This window comes from Anas platyrhynchos, chromosome 1 (assembly GCF_047663525.1).
Source record: "Anas platyrhynchos isolate ZD024472 breed Pekin duck chromosome 1, IASCAAS_PekinDuck_T2T, whole genome shotgun sequence".
NCBI classification, from domain to species: Eukaryota; Metazoa; Chordata; class Aves; order Anseriformes; family Anatidae; genus Anas; species Anas platyrhynchos.
The window spans coordinates 191,191,361-191,213,213 of NC_092587.1; the positions used below are offsets into that span (position 1 = coordinate 191,191,361).

At 37.7% G+C, this 21,853-nt stretch overlaps 1 protein-coding gene across 10 annotated transcripts in view; it reads right to left on the bottom strand.

Moving 5' to 3' along the window:
- Positions 1–21,853, bottom strand: part of GRIA4 (glutamate ionotropic receptor AMPA type subunit 4) — a 225,924-nt gene that overhangs the window by 60,732 nt on the left and 143,339 nt on the right. For 9 of the 10 annotated variants that reach the window (XR_003500434.3, XM_005016336.6, XM_005016337.6 and 6 more), the window contains 5 exons: positions 15,187–15,240; positions 13,135–13,293; positions 11,588–11,755; positions 9,924–10,028; positions 4,824–4,934 (listed from right to left, as the gene is read on the bottom strand). Coding sequence is in view for 9 of the 10 variants with exons in the window: in XM_005016336.6 (XP_005016393.1) it covers positions 4,824–4,934; positions 9,924–10,028; positions 11,588–11,755; positions 13,135–13,293; positions 15,187–15,240 (597 nt within the window). In the remaining variant the exon portion in view is untranslated. Of the gene's footprint in view, positions 1–246; positions 3,384–4,823; positions 4,935–9,923; positions 10,029–11,587; positions 11,756–13,134; positions 13,294–15,186; positions 15,241–21,853 lie in introns of those variants that run through there. The other variant, XM_005016338.6, reaches the window with a different exon arrangement.

A 21,853-nucleotide genomic window follows, 5' to 3' on the forward strand; every position in this document is an offset into this window, starting at 1 on the left:
TTCACCATTTCCAGTTATAGGCTATTCTCTACTAAAAATACTACTTCTTACCACCAGAATTTTATTTACTACATTTTTGAGCTATAAACTCTTAACCTGTGGATAGAAAACACAGATTTGACTTACTGCTGTATGAGGCTTAACACCACAATACTTGCAAGATTTTGGCTGTTTAATAATATTCTATGGGGTAGTGAATCAAAGAAAAGTCCACATTGAAATGATCAATGACTAGCACGGAACAGATATTTGAAATGGTGCAAGCTTTACTTAAATAATTCACAATTTTATAACAATACTTAACATTTGTAAATACAAGTTGAAGTCTGCAACAATTACCTTTATAGATGTAAACAAATCATTCCACCACATTCTCACAAATTCATGTGTACAGTAAAATGCTCACAACTGATGATTCATACTATAAGGGAAGCTGGAGAAAGTAACTAATCCAAATATCAAACAGATCTACAAATGGCTTGCCTACTGTAAAGTTAATTTCAAAATCTTTAAGCACTGTAAAAATAATTTGTAAAAGTGACAAATATTTGTGCAAGAAAACGTCTCATTTCTAAAACATGGGTGGCACACATTATCACACTTTATTCTGAAAAAAATAAATCTATGGAAGTCAATGAGTCAATGGAATAGGTTTTTGGTTTTGTCTTTTTTTTTTTTTTTTATTTTTATTTATTTTTATTTTTTTTTTTTTTTCTGAATAAAGTGTCCAGGATTCGGTTTGAAATCTTTGTTATTGTCATGCAACAATTTTTTTTTTTTTCTCCAGTCTTCTAAAGAATTTAATCAATACAGTTTTTACTGAAATAAAATATTTTTTCTAATATGAAAAAGAAAGTCAAAATTAGAATTTTTGAGGTAAGACGGGCAACTGTGTATCAGCCAAAACAAAGTGTGATATTTAGTCATCTAATGGAGGTGTCTGTCATCTTAGGTGCCCTAAGGTAGCCTGCTTGACCTCCAAGTGGCATTCTGCAGGTCCTGTCTGCTACCTCTTTCTGGATGGCTCTGATATCCTCAGTGCTATCCTTCTAACTATGGATAACCAAATCAATTTCTGAATCTTAACTTTGGTAAAAGCTTACACACTTGGGGAATAACTGTATGTTGTGAAACAACATACAATAGCTGAGACATCCACATGGATTGGTCATATATAGCATAAGACAGGCAGGAAAGTGTCACCCTGCTGGTGTTAGCAATGGGTATGCAGTATATCCTAAAGCATCATAGATGTCACTGGGTACTTTTAAGCAGGCAACTGGATCAAGACCCTCTGGAAAGAAATCTACTTTTAGGTGGCATAGTCTTGAATGGAATCCTGCCTTTGAAGCTTGGTCTGCCAACAAACACCAAGAATATCTTATTAAAATACTAAGCTGGAAGCCACAATGCAGACACAGCTCACTGTATGTCAAAGCTTTGGTTCTAAAGGATTTTTATGAACTTTAGGTTTTGCAGTCTGAGAGTAGGTACAGAGTTGTCTGTATCATGAGATGGATTAGAGAGTTTGGAGGAGTCATCTCAGCCTACTCCCCTATATTCAGCATCTTGCCACTGTATTTCTCAACTTGCTAAAATAGCAATGATCATTTTACTCATATGGATAACCCACTATTTGCCTTACTGTTAGAGGAGGGTTGCACAGTGTCCCTTCTCCAGTCATATATGAACCTACAGTGTACCAAGGTGGGGCCGCAGGGTGGAACATTTCTGCACATAGGTAGAGCATCTGCCCTATCTGAGAGGCCCAGATGTGCAGAAGGATGCACATCACATGAAGTGCAGGACACAGGGCTCTCATAGGAGCTATAAAAGCCAGGTCTATGTGGCAGCTGGTATATTAATGCATGACAGCTGCCCATGCTGCCTCCTTTCACTGAGCTGCTCCTTCACCACTTGCTAGCTGGAGGTAGGATGAGTGCCTACGTGCTAAACCAAAGCTGTAAAATATATTCTACATGCTATCACTACTTTACAAATGAAGATAACATTTTACCAAGTAGAAAACACTGTATTAGTCTCTTTGAGTGCAGAGCTAATTCTTTATAATGCAATAGCCATACAGCCACATTACAGCAAAGTAAGCATAGATACATAAAAACTGAAGAAAGAGCAGGCAAACCAACTTGTGCTATTTGGCTTCAGGCAAAAATTAAAGTGAGCCATGCTGAAAACTTGTGAAGTTTTCTTACGCTGTCTTGACACCTGTCTTTGAAGACTGAAAAGCCTGACAGCACTAGCTGCAGAAGCTTTTCAGTTTGATGTTGGAAAATATGCATGCAACTAAAATTACATGTCATTTAAAAAGGTTCAACTTCCCTTCAATGTGAAGAGGGCAGTGAAGAGGTCAAAAACTCTTTGTCTGGCATTTGCAACATGACTATAATACAGACAAGAGCAAAATAGCAGTGTTCTGAAAGTTACACTAGTTAAATATATCTTTGTGTGTGTGTGTGTGTGTGTGTGATCATATGCTTCTGAATGCTAAATCCATTGCCCTGGCAGGCCAATATTTAGAATCATGGCTGTAATCTGCCTTCAGATTCATGTGGGCAGCTCCCAGTTTGGATAATGGGAGATATGCATGACTACCTTAAGGCAGAATTCATTCTTATTCAAACCAAATTCTGATATATTTCTCTTGCACTGTGATTTCAAAACATTGAAAGGGGATGCTTTTGGTCAAGAAGCAGTGCTGCTTTCCAATAATTGTATTTATCCCAAAATGACATGCTGCATAAACTTAGGGCATGCTTTGGAATATTAATTCAGCTTTTTGGTTTTGAAAATGATCCCACCAGTCCTTTCAATACAGGAACTGAAAAGTTCTTTTGAAGATAACATTTATTATGCACATCAAAATGCTTCAATGCAAACAGGACAGGCAAGATAACACATTTTAAAAGCTTTCTTGTTTTCCTTTTTCTTTTTTTTTTTTCCTTTCTGGCAAACAGAAACCTTTTATATTACTTTTCATTATTATTTTTTACTCATTTCTCCTAATCTTGGAGCTATTTATGGAAATTACAGTACTCATGTATGGTAGCTTCAGTCAAAGGTATCAGGATTGGTAAGAGGAAAATTTCGACTGAAAGCTTGTTATTCACATCATTCTCTTCTCAGCTTGGCAAAGTTGAAGGGTAACGTCATCTGTTCTAGACATTTCAGATTAGTCACAGAACTTTTCTTGGTGGTTCAGTGCCTGGTCATCCAGTCAGAGGAACAGTAATCCATATGGAAAAATTAGCTCAATGCTACTAGACTGGTGGTTAATACTTGAGCCTTAGTTAGGAATGTTCGCAGCATCTTGGGACTCTTTTCTTCCTTGATCAATTTCTTAAAATAGGATTCTTCATCAGAGGCTGAAAAGAGGAGGACTGTACTGAAGTACATTTTTTTTTTCCATCACCAAGTCTTTTTTTTTTTTTAGGAAAAAGATACATATATTTAAAATGTCCCATGCAAATAGTAATAAAAAAAAAAAAAGTTACACAATTTGGTTAGGAGTTACACTCTGAATTCCTGTACAGTAGGAATAATTTGTTTGGTTTGTATCCTGGAATGATAATCTTCAACAGGAGACTTGTTAAGACATATTTAATGTATAAATGCTGACACACACTGCTGAAAATCTGGTAACTAACCGTATTTTTGAGTAAGAAAATGTCTTGTCACTTTCTTTTGGATTATTTTCAACTCTGTATTAAATCAGAAAATTATTGCTTAACCACGCATACAGAATACTCCTTCCCATCTGCGAAACAGCTTATCCTAAAGGGTTAAAATGTCTTGTCTAAATGAAGCAGGTGAAAAGGGCAGTGAACCGAGATGTAAAATCTTAAAAGCGGTCAGGTAAAGGTCAGCCTTTGCCAGTTAGCTTTGACAAACATCAGCTTAAAAGGGCATGTCTGACTTCAGAGTAAAAATTGTTAAATATTTTGTTTAAAATACAGTTTTGGAAGAAAAAGTATTTTGAAAAACTATGTATTAAAAATGTGAATTAATGAAACAACTGCATTCTTCTTTGTCTGCAACCACTCTTTAGAAACACCAATTACATAACACTGAAAAATCACACCCCAAATTTATTTAGATTTTATTAAAATTGAAAAATTTACCAAAATGCTTAATAATATATATTTAGAAATATGTTCAAATGTATTTACTAAATTCCTCTTTTCCATTCACAAGTAAAAGCAGATAAACCAGTTTTGATTAGCTAATAGAACTATAATGCTTAGAATGTTAGTTCCTACTGCAGCCAACTTTGAATTTATAAAGTATCAAAAAAAGGGATACTGGCATTAGAGACATCTCATTTTATGCCATCTGCTCAATTCTGTCATTTAGAGGTTTTAGTTTTTTCTTCCAGTTTCTTATGAGTCAAGATTTATCAATCAGAGGTTGAAAGAATTCAAGTATATTTCTGAGAATTACTATAATAGAAAAAATGAAAAGACTAAATGAAGCAAAAAAATTAACTGTAACTTATTTTTTAAAACCTGATATCAAGTGAATTGTGATTTTAAACGCATACAAAAAAAAACTCTGAACAGACATGACAGTCAAGATAATTAAGATACATGGCTCTCACCCTCCCACTAACCTAGGAAATGGCAGACTAAATAACAATATAATTAGAAATGAGATTGTGTCACACACCAGTATATAAAATAATAATAATAATAATAACAACAACAACAACAACAACAACAACAATAATAATAATAATAATAATAATAATAATAATAATAATAATAATAATAATAATAATAATAAAACACAGAACAAAAATACCTTACCAAAATTGTAGTGACAACTACTGTTCTATTCTCAATGGCTGAAGTGTCATTTCCAAGTGTAGGTTCATGCTGAATCAGAACTAATTTATCCATGTCGTTCCAGTAACCAACCTGCAAAATAAAATGAATATAATTTACAGCAGGTAACCCTACATCCTGTATAATTGCAAATATTACAGGGATTACACCAGGCTTATTCCACTGGCACTGACCTTTGGCACCTGCAAGTCTAGCTGTTAAACCTTTCTTTATACTCAGTGGAGAGATGGCACCACCAGAGAGCAACTCAGCCCATGCAGGATATGCATCCCACCTAGAAAAGTGCTTGTCTTTCCCCACACTAAAGCATGTTGAACATGACTGCAGTCTGAACGGTTCTCTGCTTAGTGCCAACAGAGGTGAAACAAACAAGGTTTTAGTCTCCCTCACTACATTTAGGCTGCCACAACCCTTCCCAGAGCAGCCTTTAGGTGAAATACCTGCCTTTGTTCATTGCAGGTGCTGAAATACTTTGGAGCCAGGTTTGGTTCACTCGTTCATGCATTACCATGGAGGGAAAAAAAAAAAAAAAGAAAAAAAAAGGTATTCTTGCAATTAGAAGCCCTCCCCTTACATACATACACACACTGCTCTTTGCAGTGCACACCTCTGGAATTCAATAAAGCCTGCGGCTGTGCCCTCTGCATTGGTAGTGATGCCGTTGGGCACAAGACATGAGGCAGCATCCTTTCCTGGGAGGTCCCAGGGCTGTTTGCTTGCTGTAAGAACAGATGGGATGAAGGCAGCCTGAAAAGCAGTGATTCTCCCTCAAAATTTCATTGATGTGCTTGGGAGCTACTCAATTAAAACTTAAAACCTCTGCCCCTCCAAAACAAACAAACAAACAAACAAATAAATAAATCCCATAGTCTATGTATTATGTCTTTGGGTAGCTAAAAGAAGATTTGAGTCCTTAACCTTAAAATACTTCACTACATTTGTAACTCCTGCCCAGTCTGAATCTCAGAACACACCCAGCTCCTCACTGCACATGGTGACACCATCTTCAGCGTCTGTACCAGGGTCTATGTACAGCGTCTATGAAATGGCAAGCAGTTCATGATGGTAATCCCATGTCTTGCTCTTATTTGGAGTTACCTAATTCCGCCTTCACACCTGGCCTTACAGAATACCAGATGCAGGTCACTTTGCCGAAGCTGCTCTCTCACATCCAGCCCATGGCTCACTAGCAGACACCTGTCCTTTCTCCTTCTTTCCAGACTTTTTTTTTTTGCACCTAAATCATGGCTGCCTGTGGACCTTCTGACAAGGCTGATGGGAACAGCTCAATGCCTGTTCCTCTAAGCCAGCACTAAGAGCAGTCCTCTCACGTCAGCAGGACAACACGAGAGCAATAGTAGCAGTAGGACTCTAGTACTACTAAAGGGGCTCTCCAGGTTGCTGAGACCCTAATGAATGAAGCAACTGATCCTTTTTCCAAGGAAAGTTGCAGGCAGTGGAAGTGATTTTAAAGGATTCCTATGAAGGTTGTGCAATTCCAGCTGGCATAGCTCACTTTTTAGAGGCACCTGTGGACCAGTCATCAGCATCTCTCCCTTCCTGCCTTGATTATCTGGAGTTTATGAGATCAAGAGCTGGGAGAAGGAAATTCCTTGTCCATCTTACTAGAAGAGGAAAGGGAATTTTAGAGGAAAGTGTAATCTGGCTAAAGCTCCAGTGTAACTGTCAGCGCTGAAGAACAGTCTGTGCCTTGGATGAAAAGAATTCAGTGTGATGCAAACTGGCTGAATGATCAGATCAATTATGTAGCCAATATATTTTTTAATATTTTTGCAGAACCCAGGCTAAAATTCACTTTCACATAGGTTTATGCCTCTGTGAAATGTGGCTAATCTTGTTCAAAGCAATGCAGTGGTGCACTAAGAGTCTAGAAGTGTCGCGGAGTGGTTTTTGTTCCTAATTCCACATGCATTAAACAATCCTATGTATTCTTAAACCATTCCTTATGTTTAATATTTAATTCATTCCCTTTTTAAAATTAATTTATGGAGAGGCAAGTCATTTTAGAAGTCCCTAGGGCAGTGTGCAGACACACTTATCACAGCAGTGAATATGCATTTTTGAGAATTCCAAACACATAGGGTAACTGGATCTGAGTGAGTAAGTATGAGAGAGTATGAGTGACTGTTTTGTTTTCTATTAGTGAAGCAAACAGGCACAAACCCTTTCAATGCCAAACTTTTGGTACATTTAGTTGACTTGTTCCTTTTCTTTTTGCAATTGCTTTAAAAACCTATGAGCCTTGATTTAGGTGTCTGCATCTAACAGAAGTTTCAAAGTTGCTAATACAGGGGAGAGACAGGTTTTCTTCCTAGTAGGATGCACACTAACAAATACTCTTTTTCATCCAGACAATCATAGATTCGCAGATACAATTGATAACTGAAAATGTCAAGCTTCTGTCAAGAACTGTGACCAGCTAAAGGCAGAACATGTACACTGAAAGCTGGCAGTATGGGAAGCTCATTATAACCATGAGTGATTGTTTACTGTACAGTTCCTCACTGCTGGGAAGTTCAGAAGGAAAGCAGAAAATGAATGATGCAGTGTGTTATAAAACTAAGTACCATGCAAAATACAGCCAGAGATAAAGAGTATTTCTGAGGAACGGTAGGCATTTTTAAAGGAATATTAACCTGTGAGTATGGGTGTGAGTGTGTGCACCTCAAATTTGCACTAAAGTAACTCTGGAAGTGAGTTATTAAATAAATATATAAGAAATATATGACATGTATGAGTATGTAGGTTTACAATGACTGTGAGAGCACTAAAATACAATATGCTTATCTCTAAAATCTCAAATCCTCAGGGATAAAACTCCTGAAAGGATAAGATTGAATTCAGCTATTATATAAGTAAATCCAATTCAAGACAGATTTCCATTGGACTTTCTAGCAGTTGCGCCCACTTATAGAGAAGCTTAATTTATCTTTTAGAAAATCATATTGCAAAAATATCTGCCTCAAAGTAAATTTGTCAAAACATTTTTTTTTTGATTTTTTTTAAATAATAGTGTAATTTCTGAAGGTGCTTCTGCTGAAGTCTGCAAGCCAGTAAAGGCAGAATACTTTAAATTTTGATAATCAATTTCCTTTTTTTTTTTTTTTTTTTTTTTTCCAAGTTGGGACTCAGGAGCCAAATCAGAATGTCTTGTGCATGTACATGTATACATATATGCCTTGTTTACTTTTTAATTTTGTTTTTAATCTTGATGGTATCATTTTGTAGACAAGAACCAAATACAAAATTTAGCATAAATGAAATTAATAGGAACATGGGTTATTGCATCCTGTTTGACTGCACTATTTTGAATTCTGCTTTTCACTGGCTGTGCAGTTTTGTAATGCTTTTTCCACATCCCTAAAATTGTGGGCAACAAAAATCTCTCTTCTAAAGATTAGAGGCATGTGTTACTCTGACTGGAAAGTCTAGTCCTGAAAAGATACTGTTGGGTGAGTCATAAGTCATATTACGTAGGATGCGAGAAGAAGACATTAAAGGTGAAAGCTTCTTAGTTCAATTAAGTAAAGTTATTTCTCATACATTATAGAGGATTTTCAGGCTGGATGGAGCACAGACTTGGTCCAGTGATCACACAGTAGTGCAAAAATATTATGTAATAAGTAATACATAAGAAATATGTAAGTAATACATAAGAAAGAAATTCTTGTGAGTAGAGATCTGTCAAAATTGTTATGGCTTATTATATCAAAGACAGGTAATGGTTTGAGAATGGCAGAGAGGAAAAGGGAGAGCATGCCTGAAAATATAAGAAAATCACCTTGGGATGCTAGCACAGCACAGGCATAACTCTTTTTGCTACCATCCTCTCTCTCAAATCACAGGCAAGAAGAGGGGGTGGAAACATCCAGCCAGTGGTGCCAGCCAAAAACGCCATTCTCAAAACGGATGAGAAGTGTTGAAATGGGACCAAAAGGCTGATTTTGACAGTTAGCTTGCTGCTAAGCAAACTCCCTAATGAGTTACTGAAATTGTGACCTAATGAACTACACCTTTTCCACTTTGTCTTCCCTCCAGTACAACTGGGTGTTGGGGGTGGAGGGGTCATACTTCTCCACTTGCCTTCGATGCACCCCAGCCACCCGTACATCCTCTGAGCTGCTGGCAGCACGGCTCACAGCCAGGCAGACAGCAAGGTCAGACACATTCTCTGGCAGTAGGCACAGGTCTTCCCAAGAGGGAAGCAAGACAGATTCACCTTTCCCAATGTATTTTTCAGCCATCTGTCATACTTTCAGAAGGCAATTTCACTAATACACCTGATAAGCAGGCACATGCTTGCTTTGCTTTGGTCTACAGCTCTATACAGGGATATGCAGTTAGTGCATCCTGATGTGTAATTCTGCTCTGGATCTGTAATTTAACACTTTGTTTTCTCATCACTGCAGCATACATCTGGGGACACACGATTCACCTGGGGTACTATTTACTGGGCTTGTCACCTCTGGCCCAACAGTGGTGGACTACTTAATTCGATTCTGATTGCTTCAGCCCTTCTCAAGCAGCCATGATCCTCCTATTCACCTCCAGCTTCTCACTTTCTCTTCTTCTGATGATTTAGCAAACAAAGCAGTCCACAGTGCCTCCAAAGGAAATAAAACACTTGAGCCTGAGTACATTTTCTGCTCCTTATTTATTTTAAACTATGACAAATGGACAAATTCAAGCACAAAAGAGGAAGGGCTAACAAAGCATACGGCTTATCTCTTCACAGTGACTGAGCTGAGTGATAATCTATGTGCATTCAGACATAGAGGATGTGCTTGGACACACATTATTAGTATGTCTGCCTGCCTGCCTGACATCCCACCTCTCCAAGATGCATACTAGTTTCTGTGTTTCCTCATTTGTTGCATGGAATAATAGTATCTAGCAGAAAACAGAGATTAAATCTGTTTACTCCAGACATTTTTACCATATAGTTGATATATTTTTAAAATTAAACAGAATTCAGTTTACTGTAAATTTAGTTATTTAATCATAGTAAACTATACGATAGCAAACATTGTCAGCACTTACCTTCCGTGGGCCTGTGTTTTTCAGCTCAAAGACATCCATCGTATAGTTGACTCTGCGACCATAGTGGTCAAACTGAACATTTCCTGTCAATCCTTGTATTCGAACCTAAAAATTGAAGAAAAAGCATCAAGAATATAAAGATTTATAACCATAACAACACTACTACAGAAGAATGAGGCATTATAAAGCCAAAATGTTGGCTACTTTTCCTTTGTACTCTCTTTTACTGATGAACTTCTCAAAATAGGTGTAGGTATGCCAGTGTCTATGCGCTAACAAAGACAGACAGTCGACCTTCTCCCATGATTTTCATCACTTTTCAGCTGCAGGTTCTAAAGAGAAGGTTATTTTTTACCATTCTCATCACCACTGAAGAATATTCTGGATCATGTAAAATAAACGTAAAAGATCTTTGGCCTGAACTTATACACCTTTTTTAACTCACACTCTGGTGGCGGATTAAATGTATAAACCGAGTATGTGTTGCTCATCAAGGTAACTGTGAAAACAACCTTGGTCGCAACAAAGCAATTCACTGTCACAGAAGATGGGTGAGATACACAGGGCTTGAAAGGAGTGTTTCCCAAGCCTCACAGTGGCGAAGGACAGACACAAAGCCGTAAGACGGCTGTGGCACTTTTCCATCACCTGTCTCAGAGCTGAAAACAGAACTTGTATTTTCTTTCATCTCTTTTCTGCTTCACTGGAGGATACCCAGACTGGGGCCCTCATCCCAAAGAAGCCACGGTCATATTGCTGCTGGCTTCAGTTGTATCAGGATCCAGCCATGCAAGAAGTATCTTTGGCAAGACTTGGAGGGTCATGCTGTCCAACCTAGTACAGAAGCCTGACTTAGTGCTTCTCACAATTGTTACAGATCTGTGCATCTGCACAGAATATGCAAAGCACAAAAAATGCCTTACTTATCTTCCTAACAATTAGGATGTGGATTTAAAACACTTACTCTTTTCCTTTGACCATTTGTATCTGTGCTTATTTTTCTCCAGGACTGAAACATTGGCTTCCAGGCACAGAGCTGCCATCTCTGTCAGCAGTCACTTCTCAACAGTTTCTCCTGAGCAGAGCCTGCTCATTTGCAAAGATTTAAATTCAACTGCAGGAATTTTATTTTCTTACTGTCCCATTCAAATGAAAATCTAATCATCTTGACAGAGATCTGGAACTTTCTAGGCATCCATATTCATCAGGAATTCAAAATCTTGACATCAGTGAACAATGGCTCTGGGTGATGTCTTTTTAAAGAAAAAAACACTACCTTTCCCTGGAAGAATTCTACATTTATTCAAACTGACAGAAGAATATTAGAAAGTTTATATTAGGTAGAAAAACCTTTTTCCTCAAATGACATTATCTGCATACCCAGGTTATATGCAAAGAGCAACAGATGAGCTCAACATCTCAGTGGTGGAAGTCCCAGCTATTTTAATAGAAGTACTAGTAGTTTCCAATAATAGTAGTTCCACTCTACCTTCATTCCAGATTATAAAGCAAAACGTCCAGAACAGTCCTAGCTGTTTCCAAATGGCAACTTACATGTAAATTCCCCCTCTCCCTTATCCTTAAGTATAACATCTTCTGAATCATATAGCGTACAACTAGTATCTAATATTCACAAACAATACTGCAATAAAGCCTACCCTTACCTGTTTTAATGTCCTCTCCATATCAATTCCTTGACCCCATGGAGCAGCAGGGTTAGCAAGACAATCACCAGCGTTTCCTCTTCTTGAAATATCAATTTTCTGTCTTCTAAGATTACGGAAAGTTTCAGCCATCACAAGTACTCCATCATATGTTAATGCAGATGTATACTAAATGGATGAAGAAACACACTGCTTTAGAGTTGGTAGATCTTTATGAAAATCATCTGTTCTCAGTTATTTCTAGCTAGGCATTACACAGCAGTTTGTACATTTTCATTCAGAAACTCTTCTCAAAACCAAAAGCAATTTTGTCTGAAGAATGGATGTAGGATTGAGAAGAGTACATTACAGTAGTTCAAATTTTAGGACTGTATTTCATATGGGCAGAGAAACCTGCCTCTGAATTATTATCAGAAGAAACAAATTAAATTGAAGACAGTCACTTCTCAAACTTTTTTTTCCATTTGTCTTATCCATTGGGAAATAGCCTCATGCACCCACCTAACTTACTAAAAAAAAAAAAAAAAAAAAAAAAAAAGAGTGACTCACTGAAAAAGATAGATAAATGAGCAGAAATACAAGCTATTGTAATTGTTAAGAATGATCAAAAGTATGTTCTTCAAACCTGTGTTGGCCCTCTGAACAACACAAGGTACTGAAGAATAAATGGGTCTCAGAAGGTCATCTAAGACAGTTTGTGTTTCTACACTACTGTAACTACTTTAGGTAGAGAGCATGACAAATTAAATGTGTAGAGCAAGTCTTTAGCAGATGTTAGCTTGGAGCCACATAAACAACGGGGCATTTTCTCAGCCTGGTCCTCTGATGAATTTACTGCATGTGGATTATCAATAGCAACCCCAAGGCTGCTACTGATATGCCATGTAGCTCAGTCTCAAGTAGGTATGATATGTATTAGCACATGTAATAACAGAGCTATTTTGATGAAGTCATATTTATAACTATGCTTTGATTTGCCTGCCAAGAAAATTGTAGGCGACAGAAATTTTTTGTTATCCATCTGTGAGGGATTAGGTTAGAGGAACACTGGGATGTAACTGGACTGTAAGATCATGACTGAAAATGATGACTACAGTAGGTTTTGAGGTGGATAGAATTTCTACAGGAAATTCCAAATTAAAATTTAAGGGTAGTAAATTTACAATTGTGGTTACATCTCATATACAGAAGAACTCATCTGTTGGGAAAGCTCTGCACTCTGAATCCAGATAATTAGACTAATTCATGTAAAATTGGTTGAAATTAAGTTGTCAGTTAAGTGTTTGACCTTTAGTTCCTGTCAGTAAAGAGGTGATTTGGAGAATAACTGACAAAGGATATTAAAGTATATCAGTGAAATGTGTTGTAGCTTGTATTTCTATCATACAGTCACAAGGACGGGCATTATTAGTTGCCAGTAACAGTATGATCAGCTGCATTCTCCTGTGCCTAAATATTAAGGTCTTTACTCATTTATTCAGCAATGTTAATCAGAAATTAAAAACACTTGAGTGATATCGTTGGTAGTGCTTCAGACCATCCAGTACCTTTGGTGGGGTCTCGGATCCTGGGTATTCTCTCTGGTCTAGCTTCTTCCAGCGCTGCATCAGTTTAGTTACCATTGGTGTACTGAAATCTACCAGCTGAAATCCAGTCACATTAGCTCCTCCATGCATAAACCTCTCCAGAGAAATATCTTTGAATCCCTAGAAAATCAATTTAAGAATTTGTTTGCTCTCATACATCGCTCTGGGTCCAATCTGTTCTAGATCAGCAAGGTGGCATAAAGAAATGTTCAAAGAAGGTGGCAACAGCAGGTTTCCATTAGAAGTTAAGACTTAAAATCAGAGAATAATGCTGAAACTTTGTTCATACTTTCCATTTGTGTCACAAAGAATGAAACCAAACCAAGAAATTCAATTCTGAAAAGTGCCTACAGAATATTAAATCCTTAATCCAATTTACACTGAAGTTGGCAGATTTTAATGAGCACTGTATTAGTGCTTGATCCATCCTGCTACTTTGCATGTTTGCAAAGCGAGCAACACTGTTGTGTAAATATATTTATTCTGGGATTTATTGGTTAGGCTGAAATTACCTGAGTTACACAAGTTATGAGATAATATAATAGATATTAGGATGTAGAGAGAGCACATGAGGGTCTCATCATTAGCACAAGGAAAACAGTATCAGAATCACCTTTTTGTGAAACATGGTGGTGATAGCTCTCAGATCTGATACACATTTAAAGTCTGGAGTGACCCCCAACATGGAATGAAAAAAAATAAAGTACATAGACTTCCTGACTTACTGGTTTTAAGGCTAATTTGTCCCAGTATACAGACAAATCCTTTAGCAAAATTTGCCTTTAGAGACGTATCTGAACTTCAAAAAACTGCATAAGGAAAACTGCTAAAGATGCTAAGAAACAAACATTAATTTTTCTGCTCCTTTTCTATCTGCTAGACTTAATGGCATCTCAAAGTAATCTTTTTGTTTTCTTAAATTCCTGTGATCAGCATTTAGCAGATGAAACAGAAGTGTATTATTACACTTGATTTAAAGTACAAAACTGAGGATAAAAAAAAAAAAAGTGAGGTACTGACCCAATGCCCCAGATCAAAAAAAAAAAAAAAAAAAAGTCCAAGACAGAGATTTGATTCATGTCCTAAAGGAAACTGACAGTGAATATGAAAGGTGACATATCAGGGAATCCTATTACACACGTTATTGAACAGCCAGTAGACAGCAACATGTGTCAATGCAGAAGTAGATGTGACTGTCTCCACCATATACCCTACTGCCTACAGCAGCCACTTTGCATGGGAAAGGTTACTTGGAGAATTATAAATTTGAATGTTGAAAACCTTATTTGTAAGACCTTAAGAGAATAGGGTCATTCTCATTTCAAAAGCCTGAGGTCCTAAAAATAATCTGAAATTATCTTAAGTTAAGGTACTACTACAGCAAAACACAATAACATATTTCAAGCCAACTAAAATTCCTTGAGGGAGAGTAAAAAGTAAAAAGAGAGTAAAATACATTAGACTCAGCTCTACATTCACTGTGCTTGGCCAGGAAGGTATTTCGGCCTGAAAAATGGGCTATTTAAAAAATAAAATATTGCACTTACTCTTCCTTTGCCCTCTTCTAAACGTTGTGTAAATGTGCTATTTAGACTTAGAGTCAAAATATGAATTGGTAATTTGACTGGAAGTAGCTGATTTTATAACAAAATGAATTTCCCCTAGAGAATATAGAAAAGTTACTTTAAGAATTATTGTGCAACTAATATTAAAAAGATGAGTCTAAAATGATAGCATAGGTCTGTAAAGGCATCTAATTCAGTCACAAGATACACTTAGCAGTCCTTTATGCTACACTGATTTTGATAAGATTTAAGAGGATAATATTGAGTCTTTCTTGTACAGATGGCAGAAACAACAGGACCAAGTTCTTTAATGCTCTGTAAGGAATGAATTATGCACAACTGTATATTAGTGACAAATGGCAGATACTGTATGAAATGCTGTAACTCCAAAGCAAAACTAAGTGCTTCACTTACCTAGCAGGGGTATAATTCTAGAAAAAGATCTTACCAGGTTGGCAACAATGTAATGGTATCCTTTAACATGCTTTCCCACGCTCACAATCTGCAGCAGAGAAAGAAAAAAAAAATAATAATAATAATAAAAAAGAGAGACAGTCATACTGTTTTGTCTAGAAATGCACTTTCACAGTCATATAGATATAAATTTTGAAATATATAAAATCAGCAATATAATGGTGAGAGTCTTTCTCCAATAACGTAGCTATAACTTTCCAGGTGTTTAATCATGGGAAAAAGTTAAAATGAAAGTGAAGAAAGTAATGAACTGGTAATCTGAGTGCCTTCCACACGATTGAAAATGTTACTGTTGTATACTATTTCATCAAGTATGGCAATTACCTACGGGATACAAATTCAGAAGCAGGAGGTCACACATTAACTAGAAAGCCTAACAGCTAATGTACCTTTTCATTTCAAATGAGTGCAGTGTTTATGAATCAAACTAGGTTTTCGGCTCTTGGGATTAAAGCTGTCTGCCCTTGAGGTGGTCAAGTACTACAAGTGTTATTTAGTTCTTAGCGATATGCTAAAGATATTGGGGCTTGGCATGATCAAGGACAGAGCAAGAACAGGCAGCCAGGCTCCCTGCTGTGAAAGCCCCTTGTTTGTAGCTGCAAGGGCCTTCTGGTGACACACAGAGGTGAGAGGGGAACCTTGGCATTTGCTCCCAGGAGGAAGCCACATGCTGCCCTTGAGCATTTAATCAACATATAACATCAAGTGATGCAGACAGGGAACACTCCTGATGTGCAAGTGCTACAGTCCTGATATGGCGAGATCAAGAACAGGGGTTAGACAAAAAATATGCCAACCCACAGTGAATTCAAGGGTTTTCAATGATTAACCACTCACTTAAAATCTGCTTGCAGTCCAAAGATTTTTTTTTTTTCTTCTCATGCATTCATCCCCACAAAGCATTTTAACTTCCTTCTAAATGAATAAACAAGATACAGGCAAAAGTTTTCCATGTGGTGATGGCTACTTAATAAACAACAGGAAAACTATGGATCTGTCTCCTTTTGTGCTTTGAAAATCCTAACTCTAGATTCTGTTCTGAAGAGTTGGCAGCTTCTTGCCTTCATGGACCATGTCCCAGGTTGGAAAGACAGAACATTCACGAAGACTGGCAGACCCTTTCAACAGTGCAGAATGAAATAGATAGCATCAGAGTTTGGAGATGAGACATGAGCTGCTGAAAGACTAAATGATTTGGCCAAAGACACCCAGGGATCCAGGACCTGTATTAACACTTGGAAATGCTTGATTTCCAACTCTGTTGTTGTTCCAGTAAATCAATCTGCTTCTGCAGAGAGTGGAAGGGAAATTCCAGGTGAAGTGGCATAAGCATCTTGTCAGAACTGTGTTAATTTTATTGTTTTAAAGCAATAAAGTGAATAAGCAACGTCTACTATCATTTTATTCTGCTTTCTTCCCAACCTCAATCACTTTTTTTTTTTCAGTCTGTAGCTAAAATGATCAGATTTAAAAAGCAAAACATAACAAACAAAAAAACCCACCCCAACAACAACAACAAAACCTCCCCAGATTGTCCAGATTGTTAGTCCTTCATATAAAAAAAAATGTTTATTTTGGACCCAGTCAGATTCCCATTAAGATCTGTAATTAAATACCATTGCTATCATTTTATTGGGGAAGGGGACAAGAAGGAGATATCACACCTTTCTGTATTGCGTACTCAAGACATGTGAGGTGGGTGCTGTCAAATCTTTTTTTTTTTTTTTTTCCCCCACTGAGTTTTTCCCCCCCAAAGAGTTCAAATCCCTGCTGGCACAAGGAGGGATTTGAATGGCTTCCTATGGCTTCCTTAGAGATGGAATCTCTGACACCAATAGTGTTTTTACATCTGTACTGCTTCCACTATCCATGGTAATGAAAATGTATTTGCATCCCTACTACAGGGAAAATGATAGAGATTAAAACTCAAATTTTGAACACCTACAGCATCACAGTTTGAATGTAAGTGGGCTGACATGATTTAAAATGAACATGATATGATAACTGTGGGCCTCATCCTCAGCTTGCACAAATCACTGCAGCTCCCTTTGAGCTCTTGGGAGTCGACATTGCTTTGGCAATTAACACCCTTTGTGATCTGTTCCCTGGTTTGGTTTCATAACACAAACTGTGATAATAATTGCAGTGTTTCAGTCAAATAAACAAGCACAAGATCATCCTGCAACTGTTGAGGTACATCAGATACATGTCCCTAGTTGTCACGTAGTCAAAATGATTAAATACTGCACATGATTAAATGGATTTGCTTCTGTGCTTGTTCCTAGAAATGACTGCAGAATTCACAGATTTAATGTGAACAAAACAGAATATTTGTGAAAAAACATTATATATTTTTTCAGTGTATTCTTTCAATGCTTGTCTCTAAGGGTAGGTAATAAAAGTATACATCTATGTATCATCTAGTTGTCTGCACTTCCTTTAAAGTCAGTAGAAAAAGCAGGCACTTTGAGGAAATGATTCATCTTATCCTAAAGTACATGTCTAAAATTAATTAGACAGCTTGTGCCCTGAAAGTGCTTATTTTTCTCCACTGACTAGAAGAAGAGTTGATGATGATTAACTCTGATGTAGACACCTACATTTTATATCCCTAATGTTAACTGAGACAAATTTTACCCCAAGAACGTTGATCATGCAAATAGAGAAGAGAAATGATGTGATATGGCTTGCATTTTCTACAAAGATTAAATACAGTTCTGATTTTGAATCTGAAAATGTTTATGGTTATTGAGCACATATAATTTGCAAACCAGGAATTGCTAATGATTTAGGGGAAAAGTGCCTGTTTAGTGAAAACAGCTTTCTGTGAGCATCTCATAGTTTTGAATATCCAAAATTTATGTAGTCACCTTTTTCTCTTGAATACTTAAAGGTGCAGCTTATGATCTATAAAATAGAATGTGAATCCTCACTATCCGATGAACTGCTTTTCTTTCTGATGTGCCACTGCACTTAGATAAATTTAGACAATGAACTTAAGTCCTTCATAACATGAAAAGGTACTTCTAGAGGAGCTCCCCAACCTCCAACATTTTCCTTCTCTATTCTTTATTAGCAGTGACTGGAGTCTTTTATTGAGATGAGACCTCAACCATCCCATACATATCATAGCAGGTATTGCCCTGAGCCACAGACTGAACAGATGAGTGCCAGTGAGTGCGGGAAGAATATTTTTCTTCTGTGGCAGAGAAGAGAAGTGAGGTAAAAGAACCAGAGAATCTACTCTGAAAGGGAAAAAGAGGACTGGGATTTTGATAGATGTGTGTTCCATAAATCTTTTGCTACAGAAGTTCATTAGGTCTGGGGACACCTTAAAACACCACGTGCCTCCTCATACACTTCTGAATTCATAACCAAAAGGCCAAGTTCTGTAGCAATACAGAGAGAGGGAAAAGCTGCATTGTCTAACATCTCCATTAGGAAGAATCAAAGTCCATAAGACAGGATGTGTACAGCAGAAGTGTTTGTGCTACTGTGCGGGCCTCCATAGCAAGCACAGTTCAGGGTTTTACTCTGGACTCTCCAACCTGCTCCCTGGACTGAACTCACAATGGGAACTAGTGCACAGCCAGAGTGTTTTTAGGCACCTTCTCATTTGGCATCATCCAAAACAAAACATATTCATATATTTAGAGGCCTCCCTTGATGTGATACACAGTACAATAAATGACCACAATTAGGAGATTAACTTCAACAAGCATGTTCCTGATGCAAACTAAGATGCTCGGTGTGCCTGTGGGTGCCTTTTCTAGAAAAGCCCCGAACACCTGTTGGCAGGTGGCAAATGCACATACAGAATGAGGCTGAGCTACGAGAACCATCTTCATTTCAAAAGGGAGGTCCTGAAGAGAGGGTGACACAGCCACAGGCACCTGTGGTGGCCCTGCCAAGGGAGCAGTAGGTTTGGCTCAGCTCTCCATCCCAACAGGCCACAGAACCTGCAGCAGGGCCAGGCCCCAAAGATGGGTCACATAAGCAGTGATACTCCATGAAAGTGCTGATGCTGCACGTAAGGGGGGACCCTGTGCATGGCCTTTGCATTACCTTAGGATGCTTTGATTCAAAACTGCACAGTGCCAGAAACCTGAGCAATTGGGACCAGATCCATTTTTTTTCTCATCATATAGTACTTCACTTAAATCTTCTAAATACTCACTTTTGCTCTATATTCCTACTCTGACTTCTTAACACCACATACACATTACACCTGGCTTTTGTTGTGGTGAGAGTTTAAGGTGACTTCATCTCCTCCACGGTGATTTAGGGAAGTAAACCTTGGGAAGGGTGAACTGTGTTTTGATGCCTTTGGGGAAGGATGAGTGCAGGGGAAAGGATGATGTGCTGAGTTTTGTGTATTGATTTGCATGTTTTAATTCAATGACCAAGGTGGCCAGCACCTAGAATTGGAGCTCTTTTAAACTCACTTGTGGAACTGAAGAAATTATTAAATAATCAACACTGTTCTGAAGAAGAATGAATAAGAAAATACAATATGCTCTCCAAATTATCGTTAACATGAAAAACAACAAAAGTGAATGTACTATCCAATACTCATGCTATTATTGAGTCCTTTGTTTCAGAAAATGTGGCAGCACAGAATCAAAGTGAAATACTCAGGCCATAAACCTATCAAGGTTGTTTAAGAATCTAATGCAACTTTTTTATTTTTTTTTCTCCAAAGTTTATTGTGTATGTGAGTGTATGTAAATCCACAAAAAGGTGGACTTTATAGTTAGATATTTATATTTAAATATATATATACATGAATCACATTAGGCTCTATTGAAAAGCATTCACATTATTAAATGCATTTACATATAAGAATCTGTAAGGAACAGGACATGAGGAGAATTTCAAGTCTATTATACTATTTAATCTATTATACTGCAATTAAGAAAAGGCCTTATTCTCACATCATCGATGTCTAGTGCTAATCAAAAGTAGCTAGAATTATACTGTTGACTTTAAATTACCATAAAAGCAGAGCCAAGGAGATTTGAATCAAACTCAGTCTTTACACACAAACTCTGAACTTTTTGACTTTATTAGACAACAGCATTCTTTCTATTTAGCTGAACAATGTCCTGGTCTAGAAAATTCAGGAACTATTCTATTGTCAAAAAGAAGAGCTACCATTGTCTGCTTTGACTCTCTCTCTCTCTCTCTTTTCCCCATGACTGGCAAGTCCATGAATTTCCATAAAACAATTTCCAGACTTACATCAGTGTCTAAGCAGCGAATCAGGCCCCAAGTCATCCTTGTCTCTTTACTGCTATGAAATTGATGTTGTATATAACTACTTTTAAAAGAATGCTTAACTTCTGTAGCATGAAATATCCCTCATTATGATTTCCATCAGATGAAGGTCACTAAAGCTGAAGTGAAAAGAACTTATTTTCAGTTAAATCTCTTCAAAGGATGATAGCTGCCCATTAGCAAAGGGACTTTAACAGAAGTTCTCCTCTTTGGTTTTGTCTCACAATCTGCTGCCTTAAGAAAAAGAGCACATGCAATAAAATTAAATCTGTCTAACACAATATAAAAAGTGTGGGGACTTGTTAAAGACAGAAGATTGAGACTTGACCTGAAATACTGTGGCAGAAATGGTGAAGATATAAACCACAACTGCAATGGGATTTTATATGATATCTGAAGCAAGGATAAACTTTTTATAAAGCCATAAAAAAAGTAATTGAAAAATAAGCTTAATTTTAACGGCTAGTGCTCACAAAAGGGTGTTAGTGTTGGGGAGAGTGTGGTCTCTTAACAGCCTACAATCAAAAGAGAGGATGTAGAAGGCAGCATACATAGCAGAGGTGTCTCCTTACAAATTTTCACGTCCCTTTCTGCACTGTGTGGCAGCACGAGCCCTGCATAGCACAGGCAGCCGCTGGGGAATGAAGCCTGGAGAGGTGGCTCAGGGGCCAGTAGCCAGTTCCCAAAACATGGCTGCTTGCTTTTCTGCTGCTGAAGTTGCTTCCATTCAAAGCCTATTCCTACAATAGGCTGTCCCAGAGGTAAATGGGATGTGCAGGCTTGCAGGGATAAAGGAGACAAGGAGAGAGGAAGGGTTTAAGATGAAGGTCACTTTATGAATCCCCCAAACCATTTGTATTCATCCTTTGCCTTCTATTGCCTATTTGTTCTTTCAGTAACTGAAATAAGCTATTTCTTGGGTCCAAACCTCATCAGTTTGTGGTGCAATGACAAAATATGTTTGTATTACTGTACGGTGTGGGACTATTACTGTGCAAGATCCCAGCTGCTTCATAGAAAATGAATGTCTTTGGGGAGCCCCTGCTGATCTGCATGGGGTGAGGAAGATGCTGGTGGCAGTGCTGGCAGCTGGCTGCTTTGAGGAGAAGAGCTATCAGTTTGCACTGACATCACAGGGTTGCATACAAGCAGCTCTATAGACCTCCAGGGAAAAAAAGCAAACAAAGAGGGACAGGAATGGTGAGGAAAAAGCACTTTATGAATCTCTGAGATTCATGAAGTCCAATCCCTTTGGACTAAGGAGACATATGCAGAATGCTGCTGCTATGGCCCTGAAGCAGCCTCAGTCCAATGCTGCTGCTGCTGGCCCAAACTGCACTGTGCTGTGCATGTACCAAAGTCTT